Source organism: Podarcis filfolensis (genome assembly GCF_964270895.1).
Source record: "Podarcis filfolensis genome assembly, chromosome: 1".
In the NCBI taxonomy this organism is placed as follows: domain Eukaryota; kingdom Metazoa; phylum Chordata; class Lepidosauria; order Squamata; family Lacertidae; genus Podarcis; species Podarcis filfolensis.
The window spans coordinates 10,527,038-10,554,396 of NC_139604.1; the positions used below are offsets into that span (position 1 = coordinate 10,527,038).

General features: G+C 42.9%; 1 protein-coding gene across 5 annotated transcripts in view; it reads left to right on the forward strand.

Moving 5' to 3' along the window:
• The window catches only part of ALS2 (alsin Rho guanine nucleotide exchange factor ALS2), a 51,609-nt gene extending 24,476 nt beyond the window's left edge, over nt 1–27,133 (forward strand). For 3 of the 5 annotated variants that reach the window (XM_083626073.1, XM_083626074.1, XM_083626075.1), the window contains exons 14-34: nt 44–175; nt 483–611; nt 1,657–1,727; nt 3,660–3,726; nt 5,618–5,820; nt 7,199–7,264; nt 8,675–8,773; nt 9,259–9,423; nt 10,063–10,174; nt 11,126–11,203; nt 11,321–11,454; nt 13,886–14,053; nt 15,891–16,008; nt 17,362–17,519; nt 17,800–17,922; nt 19,710–19,886; nt 21,481–21,526; nt 23,313–23,374; nt 24,387–24,536; nt 25,416–25,512; nt 26,130–27,133. In XM_083626073.1, the coding sequence (XP_083482199.1) occupies nt 44–175; nt 483–611; nt 1,657–1,727; nt 3,660–3,726; nt 5,618–5,820; nt 7,199–7,264; nt 8,675–8,773; nt 9,259–9,423; nt 10,063–10,174; nt 11,126–11,203; nt 11,321–11,454; nt 13,886–14,053; nt 15,891–16,008; nt 17,362–17,519; nt 17,800–17,922; nt 19,710–19,886; nt 21,481–21,526; nt 23,313–23,374; nt 24,387–24,536; nt 25,416–25,512; nt 26,130–26,168 (2,394 nt within the window). In that variant the 3' untranslated portion in view covers nt 26,169–27,133. Of the gene's footprint in view, nt 1–43; nt 176–482; nt 612–1,656; nt 1,728–3,659; nt 3,727–5,617; nt 5,821–7,198; nt 7,265–8,674; nt 8,774–9,258; nt 9,424–10,062; nt 10,175–11,125; nt 11,204–11,320; nt 11,455–13,885; nt 14,054–15,890; nt 16,009–17,361; nt 17,520–17,799; nt 17,923–19,709; nt 19,906–21,480; nt 21,527–21,678; nt 21,722–23,312; nt 23,375–24,386; nt 24,537–25,415; nt 25,513–26,129 lie in introns of those variants that run through there. The other 2 variants (XR_014551226.1, XM_083626076.1) reach the window with 2 other exon arrangements.
• The last annotated feature ends 226 nt before the right edge of the window (nt 27,134–27,359 follow it).

Sequence of the window (27,359 nt, forward strand, 5' to 3'; positions counted from 1 at the left end):
CTGTCGAATTGCTAACCTTGTTTTGTTTGTTCCTTCTCTACAGGCATCTCCAGAATACCAGAGCCTTCAGGATGCCAGTTCTTGTTATGAAACCCTTGCTGTCCATCTTAGCAGGAAAAGGAAAGAAGCTGAATACACGCTGGGCTTCTGGAAGACCTTTCCTGGCAAAATGACAGTACGTGGGGATTGCTGTAGTCTCTGCTAGCAAAACTCTTTCCACTGTAGGATTCCATTTTCCCCACAGTGATGTCACCGTAGTTTCCTTCCCTTCCCTTCCCTTCCCCTCTCTTCATGGCTGCGGTGCTTCCAATTTCAGAAAGTATTGCATTTAGCAAATAATCCTAATTTCCCGTTACGGCTGAGATGCATGCAAATTCAGACTCCATCTGTGACGAGTGCGCACTACTGTTAATGACACATTAACATGTGATAATAGGCATAGTCGACCTAATTTGTGTGCCTGCCTCACTCCTCAATTCTAGGATTCCTTGAGGAAACCCGAACGGCGACTAATCTGTGAGAGCAGCAATCGGGGACTGTCACTGCAGCATGCTGGGAGATTCTCAGTAAACTGGTTCATCCTCTTTAACGATGCCTTGGTCCATGCTCAGGTAAGCGCGTACTGGGGATTAGAGCCATAGCTGTCAACTTTCAGATTTGAAAATAAGGGATCAGCAGCCTCACCTGTCCCGGGGACAGTCTACGGGATATCTAACAATCCGGGATAGCAGCGGGAAACGGCGCTGGAATAAGGGAATTTCCCGCAAAAAGGGGAAGGTTGACAGCTATGATTAGAGCTGAATTGTTCCCGTTATATCTGAATGGGGCACCTCACAGTAAAAGGTTATTTTCAGACTTCTGTAGCAGTCAGATCTCTCCCCATGTTCTTCAGAAGAACACACACAAAGACAACCTGAGGTCCATTTGGGTTGTTGGGAGGTCTATTAGGTCTAGTCAGCGGCGGAGGAAGCGGGCGAGGGGAGGGTTGCCCTGGGTGCCAGCCACACCCCCGCCGCCCCGGGTACCGAAGCCCCTTCCTCCGTGACTGGGTCTTGTATGGGTGACAAGAGCCTTGGATACCAAGCCTGTTCTGTCTTCTATGCAATGTAGATCACTCCCCACCTCTCTCTATTGGGGTTCCGAAACACAATTCAGAATTGGGTCTGTTCCACCTGCCCAGCCACCACCTCATTAGTGCCATTGATATTGCCGGCATTAGGTTTTGGAACATTATGTTTTGGGTCTTTGAACCGCATTGCCTCTCACTTGCCAAAAAAAGTTGAAAGACAAAAAATAGTTGTGCAGTTTCTCCCTGTCTTCTGGCGAAACTGGAAAATATCTTCCATCACCAGCACACAGCAGCACTATCATTTGCTGCCCCTTAAACGAACGGTAGGAACAGGGTATCCTGTGCACTGAGCTCTGGTTTATTTGGCATAAATATGGTTGCAGCTTTGCAAGCTGTGCAATTTGAACTTATCAAATTGGGGGTGGTTCGGAACTCATTAAGAGATATAGCAGTTGCATTTCAGCAGTGTGGCTTAACGTCATGCTGTTTCCAAAGGGGAAGAAGCACTGAAGAAGGAACACAGACAAAGAGTGAATCTAATCCTAATAGGAAGGTTGATGCTTTTCCTCTTTTGCTTTTCTTTGCAGTTTTCAACTCATCATATTTTTTCCTTGTCCACATTGTGGGTAGAACCTGTTTCAGAAGAGTCTGGTAATATGTAAGTATGTCAAGTCCATCCCTCAAATAGAAATTATTTTGTTGCTGTTGTTGACAAGATGAGTTTTTCTTTTGAAACGTCTTGGGTACTCCAGGCCTTTTGTGCTCTTTGTCTCTGAAGTGATACTTGACTTGCATCCCCTAAAGGCAGGGGTGGGGAACCTTGTGGCCTGTCCAGCTGCTTTTTGACTCCAGCTCCCATCAGTCTCAGCCAGCCAATGGCTAAGGATGATGTTCATCATAAACCAGCGGCAGCTGGAAGGACCACAGGTTCTCCATCCCCACATTAATGTGATTATCATGCTTGTGGTTAGTGAGATAAAGTTATCACAGGTGTACATGTTGGTCATTTTAATAATAATAATAATTTTTTAATAATTTTTTTATACCCCGCCCTCCCCAGCCAAGGCCGGGCTCAGGGCGGCTAACAAGCAATAATACAACTTAAAAACAAGATTAAAATACAACAATTAAAATATTGAAACATTAAAATATTAAAATGCAGCCTCATCACAGGAGGAGAAAGGAAAAAGAAAAAAGAAGGGGAGGGAATCAAATTGGCTCCAAGCCAAAGGCCAGGCGGAACAACTCTGTCTTACAGGCCCTGCAGAAAGAAATCAGATCCTGCAGGACCCTGGTCTCATGAGGCAGAGCGTTCCACCAGGCCGGAGCCAGTGTTGAAAAGGCCCTGGCTCTGGTTGAAGCTAATCTAACTTCTTTAGGGCCCAGGACCACTAGGGTGTTGCTATTTATGGACCTTGAGGCTTTCCGTGGGACATACCGCGGTCCCGTAGGTACGAGGGTCCAAGGCCGTGAAGCATGTATTTAAGCACGTATTGGCTGGACATTATGTCTTGTAAATGCAGATATGATGAAATCATCCAAACCAGTGCAGTCTAATCTGTAATTATTATTATTATTATTCTCATCCTCATCATTTTTGTTTTATTAATTGCCTTCTAGATTACCATCTCAAGGCATTTTACATATAAGATAATTAAAAACATAAAACAGTCAATACATTTAAAACTAGACTAAACCCCTAAGAAATATTCCAGTGTACTTTTGTAAGGAAGAATGCTGTGGCATTTCTTGTGTTTAGACAGGTAAGAATATTTATGCAATGTGATACTGGTACAGAATTCAGCTTCCTACAACCTTTTTTCTTAGCTTGAAGCAGGCTTTCTAGTCCATATGGATGTGAGTACAGTCGTACCTTGTTTTGCAGCCGGGATCCATTCCGGAGCCCCGGCCGCTAGCCGGAAAGGACGCAGGGCAAAGCGCCATGTCTGCGCACACGTGTGGAGCGGTTCACGCTTCTGCGCATACGCGAAGTGTGATTTAGCGCTTCTGTGCATGTGTGAGCAGCAAACCCAGAAATAACCTGTTCCGGTACTTTCGGGTTTGCCGCGGACATTCGGCGGAATGGACGCTAGACAAGGCGGACATTCGTGGAGGTATTACTGTGTAGGCTTGGCAGCTTGGTAATTTCTTATGAAACAAAAGGATGGCTGAATAAATCTAGTGTTTTGAGGATCTGGCATAGGTAAAGTAAAAGATGCCAGATAAGCATAAATACTTTACTTAACTTGCATAACTTGGAACGTCTTCATTTTATTTTGGTACAGAGTACAGTCTTCCTTATAATCGCTAGCGATAAGAGACTGAAATAGGATGGAAGGTGTTAGATTACGTGGCACTTTACTGTTGCAGATGGAGATTCTCCATTTCTCATGAATTTAGGGAAAGGTTGAACATTTCTTTAAGCCAGAGGCTAGAAGGAAAAGGACAGAAAATAGAATGCGACTTTTCCCCTTTGCTTTGGTATTAATTTTTGCCTGTGCTAGCTACAGTTATCTGTTCAATTATTTTTTATTTTCTTATGTTCTTTTTACATGAACCTTTTTGTTTTTTTGGTCTTTCTTCATACTAGGAATGGTTTGAGGGTCACTACACCAGAAGAACAGTTCATTCTTGTTTCATCAACACCACAGGAAAAGGTAGGCAGGCACAGAAACTGCATTCTCTCCTCTCCTCCCCTGTTTGCACCACTTGCCGGGTAGGTTAATGGCAGGAACATAGGAAGCTGCCTTATACCGAGTCAAACCATTGGTCTGTTTAACTCTATTGTGTACACTGACCAGCAGCATTTCTTAGGGCTCCAGTCAGCATACATCCCCAGTCCTGTTTGGAGATGCCAGAGATTATACCTAGTGCATGAGTTGTGGTCTTCCTCCATTACTTCCCCACAAGGAATGTGGGCTTGGCTTACTTTTGAGAGCCATCTTAAGTGCCTTAGCTACATAGAGTACCGTACTTCTCGCTCTATAGGACGCACTTTTCCCCCTCCAAAAATTAAGGGGAAATGTGTGTGCATCCTATAGAGCGAATGCAGGCTGCACGGCTAAGCCCAAAGCCAGAACAGGGAGACGGAGCGCTGCGGAGCACTCCGTCTCGCTGTTCTAGCTTGGGGATGGCTGCGCGCAAAGGAAGGCTGTTCCCAAGCCAGAACAGTGAGACGGAGGGCTCCGTCTCGCTCTTCTAGCTTGGGGACGGCTGCGTGCAAAGCCTCTGCAGGGCAGCGGGGCGCTTCGCTCCAAAGGCTTCAGGGATCTTTGAGGCTGGCGGTGGGGGAAAGCAGCGCTTCCCCCCACCGCCAGCCCCACAAGCTCGGGTGAGTGCACCTTGAACGCACCTTGTTTTAGAGGGGGAGAACAAGAAAAAAATTTTTTTCCCCTGTTCTCCCCCTCCTATGGTCCAGTGCGCCCTATAGAGCGAAAAATACGGTACTTTGTAAGCTTATTTTCTCTGCTTATTTCACTCTGTAACCTAAAAGAAATCAACATACAATGACCCTGCTTGCACAGCACGGCAAACCATAGTTAATGGTATACCGCAAACGTGTCTATCTGAGTTGTTCACCTCCTTGCTGGTTGCATGTGGATGAAACAAGCCACAATTTAGTGTTGCATCCAAATCAGAGATGGTGGTTCATTTTGCAACACAGTCTGTAAGCCGAGGTTTGTTCTTGGCTGATCATAGTTTGTTGGGAGTGAAATCATCCATGGATCAAATGTAACGCTAAGACAGGAATTGTGGTCTGTTTCCTGTCTGTGCAAATGGGAGGAGCAAAACTGACATTGTTTGCTCGTAGATGGTAGCCCATGGTATAGAAGACATGCAAGTATGGTCCACATTGCTGTAGCTGAGTATGTAGCATCTTGGTTTAGAAGAAGACTTGGACTAGATCACTGGTCTTCAAATAGTGACTTGTGATCCATAGTTGGCCCAAAGATGGTTCATGCCAGTGCATTCATTGCCAATTATTATTTTTAAATTTAAGTTTAGTTTGTTGTTAAGTGACGTAGAGAATGATGACCATAAAATGGTGGTGTATTAAAAACTCACCCTTTGTTCCAAGCAGAAGGTAAATGGGGCCCCAAGTCTGAAAAGGTTAAGATTGCTGGAGCAGATGAACTTTTGCAGTTCCGTGATATTATTCATTTATTGATTCTGTGGCACCAATAAGTCTTATCAGACTAACTCCAAGAGATTCCTTCAGTACAGTAGTACCTCAGTTTAAGTACTTAATTCGTTCCGGAGGTCTGTACTTAACCTGAAACTGTTCTTAACCTGAAGCACCACTTTAGCTAATGGGGCCTCCTGCTGCCGCCGCGCCGCCAGAGCACAATTTCTGTTCTCATCCTGAAGCAAAGTTCTTAACCTGAAGCACTATTTCTGGGTTAGCGGAGTCTGTAACCTGAAGCATATGTAACCTGAAGCGTATCTAACCCGAGGTACCACTGTATTCCCATAAAAGTAGTTACGAATAGAGAGGAGGAACTCAAAGGGTAGGCAAAACCTTGAATACTTTTACTGTAATTGTTTCAGACTAAATGGCTGAGAGCGATAAGCCAAGCAGTGGATCAGGCCTTAAAAGGGACGACTGACTTGCCTCCTTTTGGAGTTAGCGGGAACATTCAGAGGCAAGAGCCCCCTATCTCACGGAGTGCCAAATACACCTTTTACAAAGATCCTCGCCTTAAGGACGCCACTTACAATGGTCGATGGCTTTCTGGGAAACCACACGGCAGGTGAAACTGTGCAAATGTTCTTATGTACATGCTCACTAGTTAAGAGGCTGTCCTGTTTACTTAAAACCAAACAGAAAAGCACCAATAATAACAGGCCAAAAAAGAGAGAGATTTTCACTAATTGCATGGAAAATGTACTGACTTCTGTTGTTACAGCATCGCTTGCATTTGGTGAAAATTGCTGCTAAAAACACGCCTCACGAGGAAGGATTTTTTCTTTAACATTGGACTTGCAATAAATCATTTCAAGCACCTGAAGTTTTCCCCTGTTCTCTTCTTTTACATCTTCTTCACTTTCTTTTTGCTTAAAGCTAGGTAACAAGTGAAGAAAGGCATGTAAAAAGTATTTACTGTATTTTTCTCTCTATAACACTCACATTTTTTCTCCTAAAAAGTAAGGGGAAATGCCTGTGTGTGTTATTGAGTGAATGTGTGGTCCATGGAGCCGAGTGGCCCCAGTACAGGGGCAAAAATCAGATCGCGGAGGAGGGAAGGCTAAAAAGAGGAGGTTGCTGCTTTCCTGCACTCCGCCTCAGGGTCTTACTGCCCACTGATTTCGCTAGGAGCGCAGCCGACAGCCACCACCTCCTCCTCTCCGTGCTCCGCTGCTGCTGCTGCTGCGTCCAGCATCGCAGGCAGCCGGAAAATGCAGGTGGGAGAGAGAGAAAGAGAGAGGGCTGGCTTGGGTGGGTGGGGGGAAACTTTTGCCTTCCTTTCCTCCCTCCCGTTAAATCCCTCTCCTGCATTGTTAGCCAGCTGCTTCTCCACACACCCCTCTCGTGCTCCTTGTCCCTTCTGTGTTTTTCCTTCCCTCCCCACTTAAAACGTGGTTACAAAACACGGGTGCACATGGATCCTCAGGATCTTTGCATTGGGTCACCTCAAATTCACCATCAGATCAAATAGCATGTCCATGGCTACAGCCTGCACCCAAAAAATCACGCACCCACTGTTGCCTGGGGCTGCAATGTTGCAAAAATGTGGTTACAAAGCACAGATCCACATGGATCCTCAGGATCTTTGCATTGGGCTACCCCAAACTCACCGTCAAATCACATGTCTGTGGCCACAGCATGAAGCACAAAAATGATACATCCACTGTTTCATTCAGATTTTTTTTTTCTTGTTTTCCTCCTCTAAAAACTATGTGCGTGTTATGGTCAGGTGCGTGTTATCGAGCGAAAAATACGGTAAATCTGAATAAAGCAGAGTACAATAAATGAAAATCCGCCAACTCTATGACCACTTAACCCTGAGCTCTAAAACCTAGCCAGAAAAAATGCAGTAGTCCTTTGAACGATGTAATAGTCTTGCATAAAACGTGTTATGCTAATTCAAATGAGCAACTGGTCTAATTATGGCACTCTGTATATTTCAGGGGAGTTTTGAAATGGGCAGATGGAAGAATGTATTCTGGCATGTTCAGAAGTGGCTTGGAAGATGGGTAGGTACAAAGAGTTAAACCAAATTTGGGGTTGGAGAAAGAGAAGTCTGTTTATTACTTAAAATTTTCTTACCACCAACAAGGTGTTAGATAACCTCCCTTTGGCTGATGGATTTATTTAGCTGTCAAAATAGTTTTTAGGAGTTTTGTGAAACTAACTTAAGTTGTCACATCATATATTGGGTTATATCCAGTGTTGATCTTACAATGTAGAACCATTGAAATGTAGTGGGCATGACTAACTTATATCCATTAATTTCAATGGATCTGCTCAAAGTGCAACTTGGGTTCAACCCATGCTTACCTGGGAGTAAGTCTCAGGTACTCAGGGTTTCATTTTAATCACTGTAACAAGCAGCTTGCAATGTAAAATTAAACCCTCTCCTTCACCCCCCGTGTGCTTTTTTCTGTTCAAACACCTTGCCAGATTTGTGGGCATGTTAGAAATCTGGATGGTGCTAAAATAAAAGTACAGTAGTACCCTGGGTTAAGAACTTAATTCGTTCTGGAGGTCCGTTCTTAACCTGAAACTGTTCTTAACCTGAAGCACCACTTTAGCTAATGGGGCCTCCCGCCGCCGCGCGATATCTGTTCTCATCCTGAAGCAAAGTTCTTAACCCAAGGTACTATTTCTGGGTTAGCGGAGTCTGTAACCTGAAGCATATGTAACCTGAAGTGTATGTAACCCGAGGTACCACTGTATGTCCATACAGTGCTTGTGCAACTGTTGCGTTATAGTAATCCTTTGCAGCTGAAGCTCCTGAACATGAAAGATTGTAGCTGTGCACTGCCAGGCAGTGGTGGGGGTTGGGGTTCGGTCTGAGACAGCCATGGTGTTAAACTGAAGAGTTCTACTGTATTATGTAGTAGTGTGCTTTTTTAAACAGTGTATTAGGGATTTGTCTGTAAGACACTTTCCTAAAACTTCTATTTAGCCTTCTATTTGACAGGTGAAAATACCAGTGCTGTTTCTCAAGTGATTTACATCACTTTACCTTCAATTCAAAATTTCTATGAAATTCTGGAGAGGTGAACTTGTTCTCTCATGAAGTCAGTGCAGTGTCAAAAATAAAGCAGTCACAGTTTGAACTGCATGCTTGGAATTGTTGGCTGAATCTGTTACGTGTCCTTAAATTTCTATAGATACAACTTAAGATATACATGTATAGAAAAGTGATATATAGGTGTTTTATAATTGCATATCATATAATTCATTAAACGTTACTCCTTTACACATAATTCACAGATACATAGTACATTTTTAGTATTATTCAGTACATGTACTGAGAAGTAAATCTTACAATGTTCAATGGGTCTTACTGCCAAGTAGATGTGTATGGGATTGCTGCTCTTTGTATTATATTCTTGTTTTCTAGTTGCTCAGGACTCTTGTTGTTTTCATATTGGCAGGTACGGTGAATACAAAATACCAAGCAAAATACTGAACAAGTGTGACCGCTATGTTGGATACTGGAAGGAGGGCAAAATGTGTGGACAAGGCATCTACAGGTAGTGTCCAAAACAACATGTGGATTGTTTCAAAGGTCATCGTGTGTGGTCCAAAAGAGAGCAGCATTTAACCCACAATGCACTTCAAAGGGCCACTTAACACACACACAAACCATTGCTTTCTATGCAAAACCTTTCCAGGTAGGAACAGCATGAAACCCCTATGAAGATGTGAGACAGTTGTCACTCACAAACACATTTCATTGTGTGAACACCTCCTGGGAAGTTGCATTTTGCCTTGTGTCCATGCAGTGAAATATACATGTGCCCATGTTGCTTCACACGACAATCAGTGCATAGATGTGATACCATATCTGTTCATGCTCTTTTTGCACAGAACTACATAATCCACAATACGACACATCTCCATTCCCCCCCTCCCCCTAAACTCATCACTGGAAATAATTGTCCTGTTTTCACATTCCTGCCAAAAATGTTGTTTTCTGTGTGCAGAGGGGGAGAGAGATAACACTCTTTTATTTCAGCTATGCCACTGGAGAAGTGTATGAAGGGAGCTTTCAGGATAACATGCGTCATGGGCATGGTCTCCTGCGCAGTGGGAAACTGACATCTACCTCTCCCAGTATGTTCATTGGCCAGTGGGTGATGGATAAGAAGACTGGATATGGAGTATTTGACGATATCACAAGGTAAATAGATTCTGAGCATTCTAAAAACTTATGCTAAGTAGTTGCTTATCCCTCTAGTTTACTTGAATAAAATCACTAACAAGATGACATGGAATGCAATCTAAAACTTGTATGTCAGCCATCAATCACCTGCCTTTGTTTAACTCGTGAGCTATTGCTTTAATTCATGAGCTATTGCTGCAATCTGCTCGGATTGTATATTTTATGAGTGCTGTTTTTATTGTGTTATGTTATGTGAGCTGGTCTTTGACCGTAATAAATTATCTCAATTATCTCTCACCTGCCTTTGAACTTACTAATTTATATTTTAGCTCAGCATTCATGTTTCATAAACCTTCATATAAGTCCTCTTTGGAAATACTGAAAAGTGTGATAACATACAATTAAAAATAATAATGGCAAACATACGAAAATGATACATAAACTGCAGTTAAGATGTACACTAGTTTGTGCCCTCCCCCCAACCCCATTATAGAGCTCTGGTGTGATGCTATTAATTGCTGAAAAGGCTTATCAACTGGTAGGGTAGTATGTCTGTTGTTTAGTTGTCAGAGTGTCACAGAACAGGAGATGGTATGGTGAGCCTTATTTCTTAAAATTTAGATTGCTTTGGCCCTTAATCCCTTCTTGTCTCGTCAGGGGAGAAAAATATATGGGAATGTGGCAAGATGACCTTGGCCAGGGCAACGGTGTTGTGGTTACACAGTTTGGACTGTATTATGAAGGAGCCTTTAGCAGCAATAAAATGATGGTGAGTACTGTACAAACCAGTGTCTTACGGTTGAAGGAGCTGTCCCTAACCTTACTCTGTTGTTTGGTGCTCAACGTATAAAAATAAAAATTCACTCCCTTTTTTCAAAAGGGTGCACTCTTCCCACCTTAGATCAAATCTATGCTGCCAGGTGCCACAAGAAAGCGGCAGAGATAGCACATGATAGTACGCACCCCGGAAATGATCTCTTTCAGCTTCTGCCTTCTGGAAGAAGGTATAGGGTTATAAAGGCCAGGACTAGCCGCCTGAGAAACAGTTTCTACGCTAATGCAATTCTGGTTCTAAACGCAGCATAAGGGGTCTCTGTAGTATGGTGTATTTTAAAATGGGGTTTTAGAGTTTTTAGGGGTTTTTGAATGTTTTATGTAGTTTTATGTAGTTTTGATGTAGTTTTATGTAGTTTTGTGGTATTTTTATGTAGTTTTATGTAGTTTTTCAATTTCATTGTTCCGCAAGGGACAATGACAATAAAGATATCGTAATCGTAATCATAGCGTTTATGCCAGATTGGATCCAGACTACCTGTGAGCAGTTCCTCTCTTGAGGTGCTCTCAATGGTAGAAGAGCAGAGGAGGCAATTTTTGCTAGTTACCCCTCCTCTTCCTCCAACCCCCTATACCCCAATGAAAATCTGCTCTGCAGGGTTGGGGGACTGAGGAGAACAGTGCTATGAGGTGCAGAAGGAAAAAAGAATAGGTGAAAATTGCCTTCTTCCTTCCTCCACCTTTTTCCATTGTGAGTCTCCACTGGATCTCTGCCCTTCCCACTAAGGACAAGTTTGGATCCAGCACATTGACTGTTCTGTATCTTTGTGTTACGGCTAATGTAAAAATATACATCTTCCTGCATTTTTCTTCCCTAATACTTCTCTGTGCTTATGTGAATTATTCAGAACAGAGCTTGTAATGATTGTGATACTGCTTTATGCAGGGGACTGGTGTCTTGCTTTCGGAAGATGACACAGTGTATGAAGGAGAGTTTTCAGATAATTGGACCCTTAATGGAAAGGTTGGTAAATCATATTTTGGGGGATTGCTTTTTTTGAGTAGAGCAGTTTTTAAAAATGAGTGATTTCATTCTTTCTTTACTCTCTTCTCTCCCCTCCCCTCCATCCCTTCTTCAAAGGGAAGACTGACTTTGCCAAATGGAGACACTATTGAAGGTATTTTCAGTGGCGAGTGGGGATCTGGGATAAAGATTGCTGGAACCTATTTCAAACCCAGTTTGTATGATCATGAGAAGGAGCGACCCAAAACCCTGTGAGTGAATGGGAGTTGGCTTCTGTTTAGATTGTATCGTGTACCTGAGCCCTAGCACTGATTTGAATGCAAAGTAGGTTGCAGATCACAGCCTGTATTGCCTTGTTTGCCCAACTCTAGTTGTTTATTTCCAGCTCCTCTGCTTGGTTAGGCAATGGGGAATAGTACAGCATCATTGCCAAGTCCTCATGCGGATTTCAGATTTGAGTGCAACACTACAGGTTTTGTCTGAGGTGCTTGGAAGACAACGGGGTCAAGAGATACAATGCTTGTTCTTTAGAAAAGGCTAAAAGTGGTGAAAATTCTGTAAGTCATATGATATCTGAGCAGCTGGTGACCAATGTAATGAAAGTGGAAACGTAGCAGCTGTATTTTGGGGGCTGCAATTGGTCACTGGCACTTAAAGAGTGAGGGCCTCTAGTGAGTAGAAATATAGGTTCCTATAAACAGAATGTGGGACGCAGGTGGCGCTGTGGTCCAATCCACTGAGCCTCTTGGGCTTGCTGATCAGAAGGTCGGTGGTTCAAATCCCCGCAACAGGGTGAGCTCCCATTGCTCGGTCCCAGCTCCTGCCAACCTAGCAGTTCAAAAGCACACCCAAAAGTGCAAGTACAGTGGTACCTCTGGTTATGTACTTAATTCGTTCCGGAGGTCCGTTCTTAACCTGAAACTGTTCTTAACCTGAAGCACCACTTTAGCTAATGGGGCCTCCTGCCGCCGCCGCGCAATTTCTGTTCTCATCCTGAAGCAAAGTTCTTAACCCAAGGTACTATTTCTGGGTTAGCGGAGTCTGTAACCTGAAGCGTATGTAACCCGAGGTACCACTGTAGATAAATAGGTACCGCTCTGGCAGGAAGGTAAATGGCATTTCCGTGCCCTGCTCTGGTTTCGGTGTTCCGTTGCGCCAGAAGCGGCTTAGTCATGCTGGCCACATGACCTGGGAAAACTGTCTGCAGACAAACTCCGGATCCCTCGGGCTGTAAAGCAAGATGAGCGCCGCAACTCCAGAGTCGTCCACGACTGAACTTAACTTTACATATATATATATATATACACACACACACACACACACACACACACACAGAAAGGGACACGGGTGGCACTGTGGGTTAAACCACTGAGCCTAGGACTTGCCGATCAGAAGGTCGGCGGTTCGAATCCCTGCGACGGGGTGAGCTCCCGTTGTTCAGTCCCTGCTCCTGCCAACCTAGCAGTTTGAAAGCACGTCATAGTGCAAGTAGATAAATAGGTACCGCTCTGGCAGGAAGGTAAACGGCGTTTCTGTGCGCTGCTCTGGTTTGCCAGAAGCGGCTTAGTCATGCTGGCCACATGACCTGGAAGCTGTACGCCAGCTGCCTCAGCCAATAAAGCGAGATGAGCACTGCAACCCCAGAGTCGGTCACGACTGGACCTAATCATCAGGGGTCCCTTTACGTTTACCTTTACATAAACACAACTGGAAATGCATCTGTGGAGTGGTTGGACTGCACAGCCCATTTTGATTCATAATGGATGTTTTCAGGCATTTTTATAAGTCATCAGAGAGATGCTGTTGGGGAATAGGTGCCTGTCAGACTTGTGCAACAGTACATGATTGTCATCTCTGAAGAGCACTGGTGTGGCTGTCAGTTTTAAGTCATACAGTACCCATTATACATAGCTGTGGTTGTTTTTAAATTGTTAAACAAAATGTATGTCTATTTTATATTTATGGACAGCATAAGACTATTTCTCCCCGCCCCACCCGCTTTGGCTTTTATTTATGATGCTGTTAATTACTTTTGACATCACTGATGCCCAAATCTGACTGTGAATCAGGCTTCGCTGCCAAACTTAACAAACTTCTTAGGGAGCTGCTTTTTACCTCACTAGGGGGTCCATGAATAGATGTATGCAGGTGCCTCTGAAGCGAGGATTGTTGGCTGTCTTAAGTTCAGAATTTATTGCTTGATTTTTTTCTAAGAAATAGTTAATGCTGCTCACTTGTCTAATGCAGCATAGAGAGAATCAGATTCTCGGCTTTTAAGCAAAGGCCTTGAAGTTACCGTAAGATATTATTAAAATAATGCTTCTGGTCTTTATCCCACAATCCTTTGATCCTTACCACCTCATCTTTTCAGCTTGGGCACTATTAACTGTCCTGGTTATTGATATAATAAATAACAATTCAATTATGAATCATCTCCCATGAAACGCCCCCAAGTGATGGACGGTAAAAACAATTTCAGCAATTGTCAGACGGCCAACATTAGCTAATGTGTCTTATTAATTAACAGCAAGCTTGAGATGTTGAAGAGTGGGGGGAATGTTTCTGCCCTGCACCACCCCATAATGCTCTAGATCTGCATGCTCTTAGGAGAAATTGCTGATCCACACCTCTCTTAAGGTGTTTCATTGAGAATTGCGATTCTTGTGGTTAAAATGTCCCCAGGCGGAAGCTTGGAAACCTTGCTGTACCTGCTGATGAAAAATGGAAGGCGGTGTTTGAGGAATGCTGGCATCAGCTAGGCTGTGAGCAACCAGGCCAAGGGGACAGGTGGAAAGCTTGGGATAACATTGCTGTTGCCCTGACAACCAATCGGCGTCAACACAAAGACAGGTTAGTAGTGAGGGACACTTGTACTTCAAGAAACAGCAGAAAAAAATATCAAGTGAAGTTTGGCCATCATTTTAAATTTACATTAAGATTTTTAAAAACAGCTTACTGAAGTTTGCTATGGATATATATTGTAATATATGTAATTTCACAGCTTTTGTGTACATTAAAAAAAAGTGTACATGTGAAAAATCTGCCATTTTGTGTGTGGAAACTTCTGCAATTCTAGTGTTTTATGAATCTATGAGGTACTGACAGAATGTTAGTGTGGTAGAAAGAGCCTTTAGTTAGCATAGTTGATCACATACTGCCCAGGATTATTTTTAAATTAGTAAACTATAGGAAAAAATTCTTAAGAGAGGAGAGGGATGTAAAAAAGGAGGAAATGTTTCAGAGCAGATAGGAAGGTTTTCAGCAGGTTAGAACAAATGGCTAGAAAGAGCCATTTCAATTGGCAAGAATTAAAGGCAAGCACATTATACAGTGGCATACAGGTGAAACTCAGAAAATTAGAATATTGTGGAAAAGTTCATTTATTTCAATAATTCAACTTAAAAGGTGAAACTAATATATTATCAATTACTGCCTCAATGCGGCATGGCATGGATGCTATTGGCCTGTGGCACTGCTGAGGTGTTATGGAAGACCAGGATGCTTCAATAGCAGCCTTCAGCTCTTCTGCATTGCTCGGTCTCATGTCTCTCATCTTTCTCTTGGCAATGCCCCATAGATTCTTTATGGGGTTCAGGTCAGGCGAGTTTGCTGGCCAATCAAGCACAGTAATCTCATGGGCATTGAACCAGGTTTTGGTACTTTTGGCAGTGTGGGCAGGTGCCAAAGTCCTGCTGGAAAATGAAGTCAGCATCCCCATAAAGCTTGTCTGCGGAAGGAAGTATGAAGTGCTCCAAAATCTCCTAGTAGACAGCTGTGTTGACCCTGGACTTAATGAAGCACAGTGGACCAACACCAGCTGTTGACATGGCTCCCCAAATCTCTTTTCTGATGAGAGCAGCTTTTGCATCTCATTTGGAAACCAAGGACCCAGAGTCTGGAGGAAGAATGGGGAGGCACACAATGCCAGATGCTTGAAGTCCAATGTGAAGTTTCCACAGTCTGTGTTGATTTGGGGAGTCATGTCATGATGCAAAAGGGGCCCAAACCAAGTACTGAGTACATATGCATGCTTCTACTTCTCAGAGGTCCAATATTGCTCTATTTGCAGTCCTTGTTTTGCTGATTTCATTTAATATTCTAATTTTCTGAGATTGCTAATTTGGGGTTTTCATCAGTTGTATGCCATGATCTTCACAATTATAACAAATAAAGGCTTGGCATATCTCGTTTTGCATGTCACGAGTCTATCTCATATATTAGTTTCACCTTTTAAGTTGAATTACTGAAATAAATGAACTTTTCCATGATATTCTAATTTTCCGAGTTTCACCTATACTTTAAATAGGGAAGGGAGATATCTACATGGGCAGCCCTGTGACAGAAGCAGAAAAGTATTATTTTTGTACACTTAAGAAAATCTGTACCTGTGGGATATTGGGAAACAATAGTGTAGTTATTGGAGAGAGAGGAAGGAATGAGTGTGGCAAATATAATGGGTCCTGTAATAGTAAGATGACAGAAAGAGCTAAGAACATTTTGCTAGTATAATTTATTGCATTTTTCAGTATCTCTGGTTTTCAGGATTTGTAATTATTTTTTCTTTTCTTGTGTGGTTTTTTTTTAGACTTTCTTATTATTTAGCTCTTTACAGTTGGTTGGTTTGTAGCTACTTGACCCATGCATGTTTCCTATATAGCTTATAACTCTATCGCTTCCATTGTTGCAGCCCAGAACTGTTAAGTAGATCTCATGCGCAAACTTTGGAGAGCTTGGAGTTCATTCCAAAACACGTTGGTGCCTTCACACTCGAAAAATACGACAACATTAAGAAATATCTCATAAAGGTATTGTGACTGTTGTTAAATAAGTTCTTATCTATAAGCTGGGGTGCAAGCAGGGAACACATTGTGTTCAGTAAACGGGACCTGCATGCATTCCTACTATAAAGTGAGGATTTTTTCCACAAATAATAAATTTGTAAGAGCACTATTTCCAGTTCTTCCCCCAGCTCTTCTATAAACTCCTACAGATTGCAGTCTTTGGTATAATTTTCAGATGATACTAGAGCAGGGGTCAGCAAACTTTTTCAGCAGGGGGCCGGTCCACTGTCCTTCAGACCTTGTGAGGGGCCGGACTATATTTTAAAGAAAAATAATGAACAAATTCCTATGCCCCACAAATAACCCAGAGATGCATTTTAAATAAAAGCACACATTCTGCTCATGTAGAATTGGGCCGGATCTGGCCCCCGGGCCTTAGTTTGCCTACCCATGTACTAGACTAGAGCATTGATAACAACAACAACAATAATTATAAATTTTATTTATACCCCGCCCTCCCCAGCTAAGGTCGGGCTCAGGGCGGCTAACAAGCAATAATAAAAACAAGTTGAATGAATACAACTTAAAAACAAGCTTAAAATACAACATTGAAACATTGAAACATTAAAATGCAGCCTCATCACAGGAGGAGAAAGGAAAAAAGAAAGAGGGTGAGGGAATCAAATTGACTCCAAGCCAAAGGCCAGGTGGAACAACTCTGTCTTACAGGCCCTGCGGAAAGAAAGCAGATCCTGCAGGGCCCTGGTCTCATGAGACAGAGCATTCCACCAGGCCGGAGCCAGTGTTGAGAAGGCCCTGGCTCTGGTTGAGGCTAATCTAACTGTACTCTAATATTGTAGAGTAAATGTTCTTCTTTTCTATAAGATGGGTAAGGTAAAGGTAAAGGGACCCCTGACCATTAGGTCAAGTCGTGACCAACTCTGGGGTTGCGGCGCTCATCTCACTCTATTGGCCGAGGGAGCTGGCGTACAGCTTCCGGGTCATGTGGCCAGCATGACTAAGCCACTTCTGGCGAACCAGAGCAGTGCACGGAAATGCCGTTTACCTTCCCGCTGGTACCTATTTATCTACTTGCACTTTGACGTGCTTTCGAACTGCTAGGTGGGTAGGAGCAGGGACCGAGCAACGGGAGCTCACCCCGTTGCGGGGATTCGAACCGCCGACCTTCTGATCGGCAAGTCCTAGGCTATGTGGTTTAACCCACAGCGCCACCCACGTCCCATAAGATGGGTAGGTTATGTATATTGTTTGAACTGCCATTGCTTTAAACGAAGAGCCTTAAATAAATATGAGTGTTGCAATCAAGACTCTGCTTCTTTATGTAGTCGCCTAATTCTCTGACTCTTTTCTTTTTAGGCGTGTGATACTCCCCTACATCCTTTGGGAAAACTTGTTGAGACCCTAGTTGCTGTATACCGAATGACGTATGTAGGCGTGGGAGCTAATCGGCGGCTGTTGCAGGAAGCAGTCAGGGAAATTAAATCCTACCTCAAACGCATCTTCCAGCTAGTCAGGTAAGAAAAAACCAATGAACTTTGTCTCTCATTTAGTGTAAAACCTTTATACTTCCACCTTTCTCTTTTAACAAACATGCAAAAAGAAATGCATTTGTGCAGAAAAGCTGATCATCCAGCAGCTGTTGACTTGTTGCTAGGTTCCCCTGCAAAAAAGAAAATCAAAGAGAAATATTCAAAGAGAATTATATTTGAAAAAATGGTTACAACAACCCTTGTTAAGAATTTTTGACACAGTTTGGTGAGTTGTGGTTAATTTTACACACGTTTTGGTTTTAAGATTCCTGTTCCCTGATCTTCCTGAAGAGGGCAGTTCAATCCCACTTTTGGTGACTGAGACCAAAGGAAGGAGATCATTCTGTAGTGGAAAAAATGACTCCAGGCCGGAATCTCCGGAACCAGGGTATGTAGATAAAAATCTGTTTAGAAATGCTTGACATGGGGTGGTAGGATCAGGAAGGAAGTTCTCCACAGCTGCTCCTTCTCTCATCAATGGCTAGGTCCAGACTAGTCCTCCACTTTTTTTCTTCCCCCCCCCCAAATAATATTTATTATTTTCAGTAAATAAGCATAATACAAAAGAATTAACAGTAACAAAAACAAACAAAAAAATAGAACAGAAAAAAGATAGAAAAAAGGGGAAAAATAAGAACATACAATACAGCATAATGCCACTTAATTAATTACAATTAAGTACCATCCATCTTCATAAACATAGTATTCGACTTCCTCGAGTCTCTTCCGTCTGAATTTCTTAGTAATTATCTGTTGCAGTTTCCAATATCAATATTTCAAAAAACCAAATCACAGTCATAATCATATTACATCACTTTCCTTATCGTGCATTTTCTTATTTATAAATTTAATCCCAATTTAATCCTAGGCCTAATTGATTCTTTCAATTAAAAACTTGACAGACTAGTCCTCCCTTGCTGTGCTGATATTCCTGAGCTCCGTGTGTGCATGTGCACACCTCATAGTGTCAGTTGTTCCTCACACACAAATATGGAACATAGTTGTTCCATATTTAGGGGCTGTGATGTCATCCAACATGGGCAAACATTTAAGCTGCTCAGGAGCTTAAGAACTGAAGAAGGGATTGCTCTTTGTGGAAAGAGGAGCAGAAAGTTTGGGGAGTGAATTTCCTATCACACCCACCCACCATTCCTTGGGCTGGTTGCCTTTCCTCCTCAACATGTGTTGTTGATAGGACAGGTTGATAATTATCTAGGGGATGAGGGTTCAACAATAAAGACCTGGTTATGTTTAGAATGATACCGCATAGACAAATGTTCCCTGATACCAAGATGAAGGATTCTTTGGAATGCAGATAGAGAGAATTGATAAGAATAAATGATCTGTTGTGACCTTGACGGAAGCATACAATAGATGAGCCTTCTTGTTTTGGCTCATCTTCCTCTCTTTTTCCCCCTTCTTTTTTCCTTTTTTCCTTTTTCTTTTTTTCCTCATTCTTTTTCTTTCCTTTTTCTTTTTTCTTTCCCATTATGACTTATGTTTTACGCCATGTACTTTGATATTTTTTGTAGATTTTTAGCTTTTTTCATTATTATTATTACTAAGGAATTTTCTTTTGTAATTTTGGTTCTCTATATTTATATGTATTTGTGTCAGGGAACTGCCGTCGGCTCAGGGGGGAGAGGGGAAAAGCCGGAGGGATTACAGAGAGCCCCCAAAGATTGTGGGAAGCAGCTCCTCCTCAGCGGAGGAGAGTAACCACGCCTCCAGTGGAGAGGAGCTTCAGGGCTCGGAGGAGGCGAGGCGGTGCCTGGGCAAAGCGGGGAGGAGAGAGGTCCTCCGTTACCCACACCCTCCTTGCGCAATAAGCTTTTGCACCGAGAGGAGAGGCGCAGACTGGGCATCAAGAAACTACTTTGCTGGGGAAGGTTTAAGGACCGCCCACTCACAGATTCTGCCGGTGAATGAGCAAGACACGGGAGAGTGCCACTCTGGACAGATAAAGTTTATTTTGGCATCAAAAGCAAGGCTTCACAGCCGAGCAGGGAGGCATTTCCCTTGGAACCCCAACAATGTGTTTAAAGCAAAATAAAAGTATTTTAAAAAAAGAAAAAGAAGATAGGACAGGTTGAGGAGAGCTGAGCCGTATAATAAAGATTTCTGTGAGCTGCCCCTCGTTCATCCAAAGCTCTTCCTTCATTTTGTGCTTTTCAGCTATGTGGTCACAAGCTCTGGGTTGCTGCTTCCTGTGTTGCTACCGCGACTCTACCCCCCTTTGTTCATGCTGTACGCCTTAGACAATGAGCGAGAGGAAGATGTTTACTGGGAGTGTGTCCTGCGTCTGAACAAACAACCAGACATGGCTCTCTTGAGCTTTTTGGGGGTGCAAATGTAAGCATGCTTCAATGTGTTTCTCCTGGCTAGAGAATGCAGTACAGTGGTACCTCAGGTTAAGTACTTAATTCGTTCTGGAGGTCCATTCTTAACCTGAAACTGTTCTTAACCTGAAGCACCACTTTAGCTAATGGCGCCTCCTGCTGCTGCCGGAGCACGATTTCTGTTCTCATCCTGAAGCAAAGTTCTTCACGGATCGCACCCGGGTCCTGGGGGGGGGGTGACGGTTCCACTCTCAAAATTAACTCTTATCCTCCAGCAAATTCACTTATACTGCCAAAACGTGAAATTAATTACTTTTATCCTCTTGAGAAGAGGGTGCTCTCTCAACCTTAGTTATCTAGTCCTTGCTTTAAGATGTTTACAAGGCGGGGAGACGGACTTCCTCTTTGTGCCTTCCCCGATCGTGCCAAATCCAAAAAAGAAATTTTAAGTCCAATTTCCGTATTACTCACGGGTTGTTACTTTTAGTCCAAATGTTCAAAGGAAGAAGTCAGGGCTCTCCGACCATGGCATGCGGCTTCACTCCGTAGGGGAAGCAGTCAACTCACAGCACCGCGCCGCTCCCTGTCCCCCGTTCCGAAGCCTTTAAAAAGGCTCCTTCGCGGGTCGGGGGGCGCAAATGGTGCCCGCCGAGTCACCAAGTCCACAGGCTTCAGCGCCTGTGGTTTCTGAGGGTCCCCGCGTCGCCGCTGTGGCAGGACCCGTCCCCTACTGAGCAGATTCCCTCCGGAGCTCGGAGGGAATCCGCCATTAGTCGATCGCGCTAACCCGGAAGTCCCTGAAGCAAAGTTCTTAACCTGAGATATGATTTCTGGGTTAGCGGAGTCTGTAACCTGAAGCGTATGTAACCCGAGGTACCACTGTATTTGTTTCTTGTTTGTTACTGTCGGGGGATTAATTGTCACCTCTCACAAAGGAGATTTAGAGTTTTCCAAAGTCTTTTGGGCAGAAGGCTGGTTTTCTTATGGCCATGCCACAAAGAAATGTGCATTCTTCACTTATCTTTGCTCTTAAGCCAACCTTCCCCAACCTGGTGTCCTCCCAGATGTTTCAGACAGCAATTCCCAGCAGCATCAGTGGAAGTTCCAGTCTGATGGCATTTGGAGGGCACCAGGTCCAGGAAGCTTGCATTAAGATGAGCCAAAAAGTTTTTGCTTTGATTCCCGGAGTTGACTGATCCAGATATATGAGGAAATTCCACTATACTAAGAACTCGGTCCCTGCTCCTGCCAACCTAGCAGTTCAAAAGCACGTCAAAGTGCAAGTAGATAAATAGGTACCGCTCCGGCGGGAAGGTAAATGGTGTTTCCGTTCGCTGCTCTGGTTCACCAGAAGCGGCTTAGTCATGCTGGCCACATGACCCGGAAGCTGTACGCCGGCTCCCTTGGCCAGTAAAGCGAGATGAGCGCCGCAACCCCAGAGTCATCCGCGACTGGACCTAATGGTCAGGGGTCCCTTTACCTTTACTAAGAACCTGAAACCTCAATTATATATTTGTAAGGAACTGTGTTAGAAAACAAATTCTTTTGTTTAACATCCTTTCTTCCATGATGGGAATAATTAACTATACTCGTGGTACTTCTTTCAGGAAATTTTGGCCAACGAAAACCTGTATTCTTGGTGAAAATAAAAAGGTATGCTATATTTCATCTGGAGTTCTCTTAACTGCATATCTTTGATAGCCTTTGAATTGAATAAAGCTAGACTGCAGTCACTGTGTGTGTCAGTTTTAATACATTGCTGTTTTGGTTAGCACTTGACATTTATATGTCAATCATTTTTACAGTTTACAGTGTACAGTTCTTCTAGATGCATGGCTCCAAGGACATGTAATATTTATCGTTATCTTTTCTGTCATTATTTCTCTTAAGTGATTTTTTTTTAATGATCCCCAAATCATTGCTTCATTAAAAGATACAGTGCAATCTAATTATTCATTGATTTGGGTAGAGGCTTTCTGTGGTTTCCTTTTAGATGTTCATATTCTGCATGTGGTTAAGCTGCACTTTCTCTATTAAAGCAAAAGCAATAATCCTTCCGTATGGAATTTATAAAGTGCAGGTGTCCAGTTGGTACATTCTGCACACCAGAGGCAGGCTACAGTGCTGTTGCTAAACAGGGAGAAAGTGAGAAAGAAGAAGAGTTTGGATTTGATATTCCGCTTTATCACTACCCGAAGGAGTCTCAAAGCGGCTAACATTCTCCTTTCCCTTCCTCCCCCACAACAAACACTCTGTGAGGTGAGTGGGGCTGAGAGACTTCAGAGAAATGTGACTGGCCCAAGGTCACCCAGCAGCTGCATGTGGAGGAGCAGAGACGCGAACCCGGTTCCCCAGATTACGAGACTACTGCTCTTAACCACTACACCACACTGGCTCGTTTTGCAGACTAGGTGCCTTTGGGCCAGCACAGCCTGATGATATCATTTTGTGCCCATCCTGACTGCTTGCGTCTGTAGAGCACCAGTGTGCAACCATGATGAAGCTGAGATTTTTGGACATGGCTCAGAAAGAACAGGGCAGCAGCATGTCACCAACTTGATATTCCTAGCCACAATTATATCTTGGCTTGGTTCTCATAAAATGGGGACCCAAAGTATTTTGTAAGATGATAATATTCACTGAAGGATTTTGAGAGTTGCATTTCTCAAGTGCAGATGTCCATCACTAACTAGATAATTGTTCAAGTTGATCCTCTTCTTTCATTTTAATTGATCAAATTTACACATGGCCAGAATCACAACTTTAATTCTATTTTTAATATAGTGACGATATAGAAGTAGGGATGGGCAGAGCAATCAAACTCCCTGTCAGTTTTGCATGTGTTCATTCATAAGTCTGTTCTGTCTTGTTTTCACGTTACGCACATTAAAAAAAAACCCTACAAACAATCCGTTTGAATACAGTACATATTTTATCATAAAATAAAGTATTAAAAATTCTCGCAATGTACCCATGGCTAAAATAGGTTTTATCCTAACCTATGCATGTGAAAACACTTCTCCCCACCCCCCGAAACCAAGAATTGAGTCGCTAAATTCAGAGGTGTTCAGAATTGAAACTTTACTTATGTCACATTCTAGTAGGAACATTAATCTGGGAGGTGAGGATCGGGTCTGTTTGCACTGCAGTTCACAGAAATCAAATTCCTCAAGCATCCCTAAATGTAAGACAAACTAAAGCATAAAGCTCACAGCCCTGATGTGCACTGTTGAAAATATCATCTCCCCACCCCCATTTGAAGTAGCCTTCTCGAAACTGGAATTCATGCAGAAACTGAACTATTGTGGTGCTCTAGAAGTTGAAATTTATTGCAGTCATAATCCAGCATCTCTGATTACTTCTGAAATTGGTGTGATGAATTATTCTATCCAATACGCTGTTAGAAATCATAATCATAGGTTTTCATTCTTATGCTTAGGTATTGCCAAATACAAAAGATGCCTGTTTTGCTTCAGCAGTGGAGTGCTTACAACAGATCAGGTAATCTTGAACATTGACTCTTTATTGTCCTGTCTTTTAGTCCAAGTCAGTAGCACTACTTCCACTTGGTGATCTGAGGATTCTGGTCTTAGGCTTCGGTGGTAACACATTTGTTGGAAGCAAGCCCCATTGTGAGGGACGCGGGTGGCGCTGTGGGTTAAACCACAGAGCCTAGGACTTGCCGATCAGAAGGTCGGCAGTTTGAATCCCCACGACAGGGTGAGCTCCCGTTGCTCAGTCCCTGCTCCTGCCAACCTAGCAGTTCGAAAGCACGTCAAAGTGCAAGTAGATAAATAGGTACCGCTCCGGCAGGAAGGTAAACGGTGTTTCCGTGCGCTGCTCTGGTTCGCCAGAAGCGGCTTAGTCATGCTGGCCACATGACCTGGAAGCTGCATGCCGGCTCCCTCGGCCAATAAAGCGAGATGAGCGCCGCAACCCCAGAGTCGGCCACGACTGGACCTAACGGTCAGGGGTCCCTTTACCTTTACCTTTAAGCCCCATTGTACACAGAGGGACTTGCTGCCAAGTGAGTTCGAAGCATATAATGTATCACAATTTAATGTGTCACTGTGTAGAGCAGCCTTCTCCAACTGGAGCCCTCTGGATATTTTGGACTGCCACTTCCAACATCCCTGATCATTGGCCACTACGGATAAGGTTGATGGGAGTTGTAGTCCAAAGCTTATGAAAAGCACCAGAGTTTTGTTCTTCGGCCTATTTCTTGCTTTCATTTATGTGCCAAATTAAAAGGTGCAGTTCTCTTGTACTGGCTTTTTGACTGCTTCCTCTCTGTATAGGTAAATCCTTTGTGTGCATCAAGGTATCAGAAACTACTGTTTTCTTCAAAGTGGAAACTTGGGTTGTGTGTTTGATTTTCTTGTTAGAGAATGGGGTAAAACAGAATTCGCTCGCAACTATTTTACTGCCTTATTGAAATCTTTCAAGAATTTGCCTTGCCAGCATCACAAATGCTTTAATTTTGCTTTTTTTAAAAAAAATGTCTTCCTAATAGTACAACTTTTACACCTGCTGACAAACTGAAGGTGATCCAGCAGACTTTTGAGGAAATCTCACAGAACGTCCTTGAGAGTCTTCATGAGGATTTCCTTTGGTCGATGGATGATTTGTTTCCTGTTTTTCTGTATGTGGTGCTACGAGCCAGGTGGGCAACTGTTTAATTTTTGCAAATGCAGTGAATCTTGTCATTTGCAATTGCAATGAATACTCATAGAATCATAGAATTGTAGAGTTAGAAGGGACCACAAGGGACATCTAGTCCAAACCCCTGTAATGCAGAAATCTTTTGCCCAAAGTCAGGCTCTAAACCATGACCCTGAGATTAAGAATCTTATGTTCTGGCAACTGAGCCAAGATAGGTGAAATGCTTAATTAAACAAAGTTCTGGGTCTAAGTGGACTAAATCAGTGTGTCCCACTCACATTTTATTGATTACATGGGGCTGAGATAACACCACTGTTGGCTCTGATCCAGTGGCAGTAGCACAATACTTCTTCATCTGTTACATGAGGGGGGGTATACCTTTGCTCTGGGGAATAGCTATCTTGTTACCCTGCCTTTTGTATTTCAATGGTGATAGGTGGGTGGCGTATGGGATGTGGGTGGCGCTGTGGGTTAAACCACAGAGCCTAGGACTTGCTGATCAGAAGGTCGGCGGTTCGAATCCCTGCGATGGGGTGAGCTCCTGTTGCTCGGTCCCTGCTCCTGCCAACTTAGCAGTTCGAAAGCACGTCAAAGTGCAAGTAGATAACTAGGTACCGCTCCAGCGGGAAGGTAAACGGCGCTTCTGTGCGCTGCTCTGGTTTGCCAGAAGCGGCTTAGTCATGCTGGCCACATGACCCGGAAGCTGTACGCCGGCTCCCTCAGCCAATAAAGCGAGATGAGCGCCGCAACCCCAGAGTTGGCCACGACTGGACCTAATGGTCAGGGGTCCCTTTACTTTAGGTGTGCACTCTGTACTCTTGGTGAAGTCTTGTGAAATAGTGGCTGGTTGACTTAAACAGCTGTTCGCTTTTTGTGGCAGGATCAGGAATTTGGGTTCTGAAGTGCATTTGATTGAGGACCTCATGGATCCATATCTCCAACATGGGGAGCAAGGCATTATGTTCACTACTCTGAAGGCAAGCCTATAAATAATATCCTTATTTAAGACATTAATTGTTTATCTATTTTTTTCTGTATACACCATTTATATTTAGACTTGTTTGAACTATCAGTCAGATCTCTCACCTGCTTTGATCGCAAATACAACGTCCTTAATCTTTGTAATCAGCAATAGCTGCTAACTAGGAAATCTGAAAACCACAAAGCTGTGCTAACTTGCTGATAACTGATTTTATTGGTAATATTGTATTTCATGTAAACATCTTAAAGGTTTTGATGATTAAGATGTATATACAGTGGTACCTCTGGTTACGTACTTAATTCGTTCCGGAGGTCTGTTTTTAACCTGAAACTGTTCTTAACCTGAAGCACCACTTTAACTAATGGGGCCTCCCGCTGCTGCCACACCGCCGCTGCACGATTTTTGTTCTCATCCTGAAGCAAAGTTCTTAACCCGAGGTACTATTTCTGGGTTAGCAGAGTCTGTAACCTGAAGCGTATGTAACCTGAAGCGTATGTAACCCGAGGTACCACTGTAAATCCTGTTAAATAAAAATAATAAAGTAGCTTAATCTGGATCCAACCCACATAAAAGAATGCTAATTGTCATTTTTTAAAAAAACCTTATTTGCAGGCATGTTATTACCAGATTCAACACGAGAAGCTCACCTAAATAATTCACCTAAATATAGAAGACCCTGATGAACACAACTTTAGTCTTCTTCACAGAAATGCACTTACGATGGACTGAGAATCTTTATGCGGTGGATGCAGTTCTGAGGCCTTTAAAAAAGAGAAAAAGCAGAGGCCAATATTAATGGGGGAAAAGAAAATTTATAAGAAGCAAAAATAAGGTTTTCAAGGCAGCTCTGGGAGAAAAAATGTTTGCCCTTCAAAGTGGCAAAGTGTTTTTTCCCATCTCTTCACAAAGGCAATGTGTAGTGTGGCATCTACATGGAATTCATATAAAAGCATAGTCCGGAAGTATGCTGCTTGATAGAGACTGTCTGGAGGGTTGAAGTGCACTATGGAACCACACAGTGTCTTTCTAAGTTAAACTGCCTGGGTCTATGTATCCACTAAGATCTGTCTACAGAACTCATGGCTTTCCTACTTCTTCTGATCCATGGCAGTCCAAGACTTAAGATGTACTGAATATACAATTCATGTGACTGGAGCAGTTTCATTACACAGATTACAGAAGGCTAGCAATGTGGTCTGTCGGAATAAGTATATACTTGGTCATGCCTGAGATGTTGGCTTAGTATGCAGGGACCTAGAGTATCTGGAAGGAAACACTTTTTTTTTTGTTCAAATGTTTTTTTTGTTGAAGTATTGTTTAAAGAAGAGAGCCACAAAACATTCATGCCATTGTTCTTGTGACTTTTCCTTTGGTGTATGTGGATAATGTTAGCTGACATCTTGGATAAAACAGGTGCTGTCCTTCACTATGTCTGTCACAGATGTGGGAGATATGAAAAATATTCTAGTTGAATTAACAAGTTAATACAGACAATGCCGATAATTTCTGGAAATCTGAATCATGGCTTTTGTGTAGCTCCTTTATTTAAAAAAAATATATGGTGGGATCAGTGGCTGTAAATGGAGCAATTTTCATAATAAAGAATAATTCTGTGATTTCTTTTGTGGCAATTAATACAAATTCCATTTGGGTGCTATTCACTAATCACTCCAAGGTGGTTTTTCTGTTAAAAAATTGTGAGTTACAGCTTTGTGGAAGGTACCATACATACTTAAAAGTTATTGGTTCCTATCAACTTCCCCTTTACCTCCATTTTATTCCACCCACAATTTAATAAAAATGGTACTGTAATGTGATTCTCCAGTTGGCATTGAGATTTAC